Source organism: Nematolebias whitei, chromosome 1 (assembly GCF_014905685.2).
Source record: "Nematolebias whitei isolate Nwh7 chromosome 1, NemWhi1, whole genome shotgun sequence".
Taxonomy (NCBI): domain Eukaryota; kingdom Metazoa; phylum Chordata; class Actinopteri; order Cyprinodontiformes; family Rivulidae; genus Nematolebias; species Nematolebias whitei.
This window is the reverse complement of record NC_056498.1, coordinates 81,804,955-81,812,522: the sequence shown is the minus strand read 5'-3', so window position 1 is coordinate 81,812,522 and position 7,568 is coordinate 81,804,955. Positions and strand designations below refer to the sequence as shown.

The window sequence follows — 7,568 nt, the reverse complement described above, 5'->3', positions numbered from 1 at the left end:
ATCCATCAAAGTTCATGCTCAATAATCCAGGTAGAATCCATCAAAGTTCATGCTCAAAAGTTCAGGTATGAATCCATCAAAGTTCAGTCAGGTCTTCTGAACTGTTTCTTTTTGTTGAAATGCTTCATCCTTCATCCAAAGGACTTCATCAGGCTGCGGAGCCACAACCAACTCAGGCAGCATGCTCACATATTGGTCCAACTAGTTTCATGGTGATAAAATGGTTTCCGGAGTCCGCCCTCTCCCCCGCCGACACGTCTGACTCAGCCATAGTGAAAGTGCTTCAGAACATCAAAGTTCATGCTTAGTAATCCAGGTAAAAAAAATCCAACAATGTTAAGTCAGGTCCTCTGGACGGTTTCTTTCATTTGCCCATGTCCAGCAGCTTTGGCCACTTTGACCATGGCTGCCTCAGACGAGTCAATGGGGGAGAGGACAGACTCCAGAAACCATCTTTAAACCATCAAACTGGTTGAACCACTATGTGAGTGTGCTGCTTGTGGAACTGAGTTTGTTGTGGCTCCTCGGACTGACCAAGTCCTTTGGATGAGAAATGAAATGTTTCAACATAAAGAAACCGTCTGGAGGACCTGACTGAACGTTACTGTTCAGCCTTTTGGGCCGTCTCAGAGCCAGTGAAGGAATTTTAGTGTTTAGTATTTGTTATTGTTTTTATGCTATTAGTGCTCAGCATATTTTTAGTTGATGCTTTTCTTAATTCATATCTTAGATCTTTTTGCTGTTTTTTTATTTTACTTTTTATTGCTGCATGTAACTGGGACCCTGTCTACACAATTTCGTTCCACCACATGTACCACATGTGGTGTGAATGACAATAATGAACCTCTGACTCTAACTTCTTAGAAAGACACTTATTGCTCCATTTGTTGGACTTATTCACATAACGCTTAGCACAGATTACGTCTTATATAGAGACTGATACATAAACTTCCAAAGTTTCAGTGAACTCAGAAACATTTTGAAAGAGAATGTTGACCCATCCCAGTCATCAGTCTTTGTGTGATTTGTTGTAATCAGGTCTCTCTTGTAAATGAGTCCTCAAGGCTCAGTGGGATTTACCTGTCTAAATAAAAGTTGAATGAAATGTATTGTTCTGGATCGTCCAAGGATGTGGGTAAACTCCCAGCATTGCTTCTGTTAGTCACCTCCAGTTTCATGAGTTAAACCACCTCTGTGTTATTTTACAGTAACATCATGGCTCCACCGCACCTCACAACTCATTCTGATGGTGATCTGTGTTCGTTTTTATATTTACTGAAATCTACACTATGTACAGTATGTCATCATTGTGACCAATGGTTCATGTTGGCAGGGATTGTCTGTGTGCTAAGGCCCGTCGGACTCCACTGAATCACAGGACCTGATTTACTCTGTCCATGTGGACAGACGGAACCAAGACTGCCATTTAAAACTCCAAATATCTTGATGGCACCCAATGACATAAAATCTTCCTGTATGGGAACATATGACTGACTGAATGATCTTTAAACAGGATTTTATCTTAAAAAGTCTCCAAAGCAAACCTGATGATTGTTAAGAGTAGGCCTGATTATCAAACAAGGAAATAAGTCCAGCTGAACTGATCAGTTTACTTTGGCTCCATCTATCCACCCATCCATCCATACATCCATACATTTTTATTTTTTTTCATTTAGCCTTTATTTATCCAGGTTAGTCTCATTGAGCCACAAGAACTCATTTTCAAGAGAGACCTGTTTAGGGAGCACATGGTGGGGTTAAGGGCCTTGCTCATGGGCCCAGAGTGGGGCGAATGAGGGTGGGGGCAAGTGTGGGTGTTTCACCTACCCCACCCACAATTTTTGATGTTGTCGGGGCCGGGGCGTGAACCGGCGATCTTCGGATCACAAGCCCACCTCTCTAACCTCTGCGCCACCACTCCCCATGTATACATACATACATACATACATACATACACACATACATACATACATGCATACATTTATCCATCCATCCATCCATACATACATACATACATACATACATACATCAATACATACATACATACATACTCAATAATCCAGGTACTAATCCATCAAAGTTCATGCTAAATAATCCAGGTATAAATCCATCAAAGTAACATACATACATCCATCCATACATACATCCATCCATCCATCCATCAATATATACATACATACATACATACATACAGACAGACATTCATCTATGCATACATACATCCATACAACACTTCTCAAGGGTGGACGTATTCTCCTTTCCCTATCCGCTTTGCTTTTGCTCTGTCCTGTCTGTGAAACTGCTTTAGAGCCTCTCTTCTACAAATCTTCCGAATCATAACTATGGACTTGGATTTGATCAGTTGGTCCCTCAACACAATTGATAACATTTCTTTGAAGAGAAGACAGGCTTTAGGTGAGCCAATTTGCCCTGTTGGCATGCACGCAGCTGGATATCTCATCAACTTTGATGACTTGATGACGTGTCTATCTCTGCTGTCATCTGTGGATTTTAAGGACATTTATAATTGGATTTATGATAACTGGTTCTTGCTTTTTGGATTTGGCTGTTTCCTGGTCTATCAACAAACAAGGAAGTTGTCGGCAGCAAATCTGGACCTGGTCAGGCTTCCTGCCTTATATGATGACTTGGTTCGTGCCTCGAGCACCCAGACTTCTGGCAGAACAGATCAGATCTCCGGGATTATTCTCAGGCATGTTCCACTGGTATGGTCATTTAATTTGGATGCTTCAAATCTGAATGGACCGACACAGACTCAAGGTAGATGTCATTAAAGTTCTGCCTGTCCCCATAACATTTTGTGTTTATCGGAATTTTTACTCTGGATATCCTTCCTGACACAACCACAGACCACTGAGCTACCACAGCCCTCTGTGTGGAGCAGAGAGCTGCCATCTAGGGCACCTGGGAGAGCAGATGGTGGGGGTTAAGGGTCTTGCACAAGGGCCCAGAGTGGGTCAAATGAGGGTGGAGGCAGGTGTGAGTGCTCCACCTTTCCCACCCACATTTTGATTGCCTCAACACATAACTTATATCTTAATTTTTCTTAAAAACTGTAGCTACATTTACTGTATTTAGCTTGCCTTAAACTATTTAACTTCTCATAGTGTGTCTTAAGTACTCTTCGTTTGTCATAGCAGTTAAGACAAATTAAGACCAGCTTGTCTTAACTTATAGTAACATGTCTTAACTTGTTTCAGCTTGTCTCAACTTTGAAAATAACAGCAGCAGGAAGGCCCAGCTTGTTCTTCATACATCGGGGCGGCTGTGGCTGAGTGGTTAGAGCTGCCGTCCTCCAATGCGAGATTTGGGGGTTTGATTCCACCAGCAGTCACATGCCGACGTGTCTCTGGGAAAGACACTGAAACCCTCATTGCCTCTGATGTGTGTCCCATCAGTGTATGAATGTGATCTATAGCACTGATTATTCTGTGTATAGCTCTAGTAGAGTGCTGTATGAATGGGTAAATGAGGACACAGATTGTGTTGTAAAGAGAGTATCTTGATAAGATAGAAAGGCACCATAAGTACAGTCCATTTACCATACAATATAAAATAAATGTTAAAAATAATACCAGGGATCAGACCATTCCAAGTGGTAGAACATGTCTGCCCTAACATTGTAGGGGAATAATTTTAAAATGAGCTTACTGTATCAGCAACAGGAAACAAAGCTGTGTTAGAAGGAGAGTTATAATCTGACAATCAAATCACTAAATCTTACACCATAGCATTTTATCTTACATGTCTACGCTTATCTTATCTTAGTGTCTTAACTTAGCCTAACTCGTCTTAACGTAGCTTGTTATTGTCTTAAATTGTGTTTACATGTTTTTAAATTGAACTCAGGAATTTCATCAGTCTGGTTTGTTTTAATACTTATTTTAAATTACAGATCGAAGATACCAGAAGGTTAACAGGAATGAAACAGCAAAAAGTTAACATAACTATCTAACCAGGTTCAGTCAGGTCCTCTGGACAGATTAGAATCCATCCAGAGGACCTGACTGAACCTGGTTAGATTCATCTACCTGGATTATTGAGCAGCATCAGGACATGAACTTGACTATATTTGTCTAACTGTCTTTCAGAGAAGAGAAGCCGATCCAAGCCAGAACAGTGAACCTGGTTGGACAGAAGAAACCTACGCCTCAAAACGACGTCCGGTGAGTTTTGATAGACTTTCAGCTGCCATGTCTGAGCCAGTCGGAGAGGGCAGTTTCATAGTTAACATGACTGTGACTCAGCTTTGACATCATTTTGACCAAACAATCTGATCAATGGGATCTATGACTTTAAAAAAGATCAACTAGATCCAATGCTGTTAGTTGTGTCATAAACACAGTTACCTGAAAAATAAAACTTACTGGTTTGCAATATTTTGTTCCCCACAAACTGTACTTTAGATATATACTTTATTAACCCCAGGGGGAAATTCAAGTCATCCAGTAGCATGTTCTAATTACAGTATACAGAAAAAATACATATGAAATAATCACAAAAGAAGCAGAATACACAAATTTGGAAAAATACAATATGCATATGCACAAGGTGGTAGGGGGTGCTACATTCAAGATTAACCTATATAAATGTATACATACATACACATCTAAGTATACATATACATATATGTATATACATATGCATATGTACATGTAAATATATATAAGTGTCCGGGGAACCACAGATGTACAAGGCTCTATTTTTACTGTACGGGTGCTTCTTCCCTTCTGAATGATGTTTAATTCTGTGAAACACAGCTCAATCTGGGAGTTTCTGTCTGTCAGGTGTCAGAGAGATGGACAGTCGGTGTGTTCAGGCTAGTACTGGGATTATTGGGTCATTTACAACCAGCTACATTCTCCTGCTGGTTTCAGGATCTCTGTATGTATCTGCTGTCTGTTTGGTCAGATTGAGGAGCAACTTCCTTGTTCTTCCTTCTATGTGTTTGTGACTTTTCGCTTTACCTTCGTCACACATGTCACTGGAATTTAAAACAGACTAATAAATGGTGCTAGCAGGTCCTACAGAACAAATGAGCTCTTTGTTCTCAAAATGACCTCACATCTTATAACTGTTCCAGGTTCTGAATTGTGGTGCTGTTCATTCACATCACTCACCAACTCCATCTTATGAAAGTTTTTTAGTATTTCAGCTCTAAATGTTGCTTCATGTTCTGTCCTCTCAGCTATTGGGAATATATTCAATGATTTCTTGAAACTCCATTCTTGCATTTTTGTGTCGACAGTAAAAATGTGTCTTTTTGAAAAACAATCTTGTCATAACGCTGCTTTTAATGTAAACTACAACATTTTTGTTGTGCTTATGGTATGGAACGAGGCCGCAGCCGGTCCTGGTAGGTTAAGGGCGCCCGTCTCCACTTACGCCCCCATCACCAGAGTGGAGGGGTTCACCGAGCGGGGCTTTCCCTCGGTACCCCCCCTTGAGCCAAGCCTCGCGGAAGCCTTCGGAGCGAAGATGTCCAGGCTGGAGAAGCGTCCCGTCCCTCCGGGGAAACACGACCAGGTGGCGACCGCGCTCTCCAACAGAGCCCACCAGTGTGCTTTTCAGGCGGCCGCGGCTAACAACAACGTGGCGCTGTTAGCATTTAGCATGTCGAAGAGGCTGGAGGCCTCAGGCCTGCCGGAGGAGACAAAGAGCTCCCTGTGTAAATCGGCAGACGCCGTCCTCAACATGTGCGCCGCTTCCACGGTTTGCCTGTCGAGGATTGCTTCATGGATGACGGTAATCCAACGCTCCATCTGGCTCCGTCACTCTCCATTGCTGCCGGAAAAGCTGCACAAGGACCTCATGGAGGGCCCCATCTCATCGGACGCGCTGTTCGGAAGCAGCTTGAAGACCATGCTGGCGAATTCCAAGCAGTCGGAGGAGATGTCGGAAGCGGTACGTCATCTCATCAAGCCGCGCGGCTCATCCCGTCCCCCAGCTCGCTGGAAGGATCGTCGAGAGCAGAGGCAGAAGCACCGACGCTCCACGGCAGCAGCAGCAGCTTCGTCTCGCCCAGCTCCACCACCAGCCCCGCCCGCCAGAGACCACCCCTCCTCAGCCCGGCAGCCTGCACTTCAGCGTTTCCCCAGAGATCGCCTGCAGACGGCGCTCGGGTCAAACAAACCGCAGAGCTCACGAGGGAGAAGGTTTAAGAAATGACGGTCTGCGGGGGATGTGTGTATGAACGAAACAGGAAGTGAAATAAATGATTTTTCAAAAATCAGAATGCCTGTTTTTAGCCAGTCTGTAAGTTCGGATGAGCTCACAGCCGCTACACACACATCCTCCACACAGAGAGAGCCGGTGGCATTAAATAAAGGTTTTTTAAACCCACCGCCGCTCCTTCACATGCCCAGACGCTCACGTGACACCACGGTAAGCGAAATATCTTGTTGTCAAACAGAACCGCACGATCACCACTCAAACGGTGTTAAACGCGCACCCGAGCGAGACAAGCAGCGTCCATCCAAACGGCACTGTGCCGATGATGCACGCACAGCTGCCCGGCGCTCACCGGCTCACATCGGGATAAATGTGGGACCGCAGGCCGGGTCCGGTGGAGGTCCCCGCTCTCAGCAAAAACAACACACGTTTTTCCTGAATAAACGCGAACAGCCGTCATCCATCGCGCCTCTGCGATCAGCAGCTCACGGCGACATAAGCGTGAGACAGCTGAATGAATCCAATGACGGGCCCCGCCCTCAGCGAGAGCGGCGCGCGTCCCTCCAGAGGAAACGTGCGCTCCCGCGAAGTTCACAACCTTCACTTCGACAGCACGGCGTTGATGACGTCACGCCCTCCACCTCTCAACGTTCGCACAGCGACGTTAAACGTGCAGCCTCTGGACGTCACCAGCTGACACACGCCTCGCCTCAGCGCACACCGCCCCGCCCGGACATGAAGGTTGGTCCGCGATCCAGTCACAGCGCACGGGCGCGCGCAGAACAGCCCTTTCGAGAAAGCCTCGCCTTGGGTCACGCGGAAAACATTTCCGCGACGCATGACGGCGGTCGAGGCGGAGGTTTGGATGACATCCGTTCAAAACACGGCACATCATTTAAACGCACGTCCACTCCACGAACGTCACGCAGAGTGGTTAAAAACATGCTCACCGGACAGATGGATGGACAGAGTGTTATGCAAGGGTTACACGCTGCAGTTTGCAACCCGACCCCCTCCGTTCGGAGGAGTTATAGAGACGGTCCTATCATCACCAGACCAAGTCTCAGCCTTAAATGCAGAAGTCCAGGAGCTTCTGATAAAAGGTGTAATCTCAAGAGTTCCCAACGAGGAGGAAAACACAGGGTTTTACTCACGCTACTTCCTGGTCCCCAAAAGGACCGGAGGGATGAGACCGATTCTGGATCTGTCAGCTTTCAACAAAGCGATCATGAACAGACCTTTTCACATGTTGACGAACAGACAGCTGTTGGACAACATCCAGAAAAACGACTGGTTTGTTTCCATCGATCTTAAAGATGCTTATTTTCACATACCAATCATCCCAAAACACAGAAAATTTCTGCGTTTCGCCTTTC

At 45.0% G+C, this 7,568-nt stretch overlaps 1 protein-coding gene across 1 annotated transcript in view; it reads left to right on the top strand.

Moving 5' to 3' along the window:
- Positions 1–7,568, top strand: part of LOC119413702 (regulating synaptic membrane exocytosis protein 1) — a 217,355-nt gene that overhangs the window by 402 nt on the left and 209,385 nt on the right. The window contains exon 2 of the mRNA XM_037680758.1: positions 4,113–4,187. Coding sequence (XP_037536686.1) covers positions 4,113–4,187 — 75 coding nt within the window. The remainder of the gene's footprint in view (positions 1–4,112; positions 4,188–7,568) is intronic.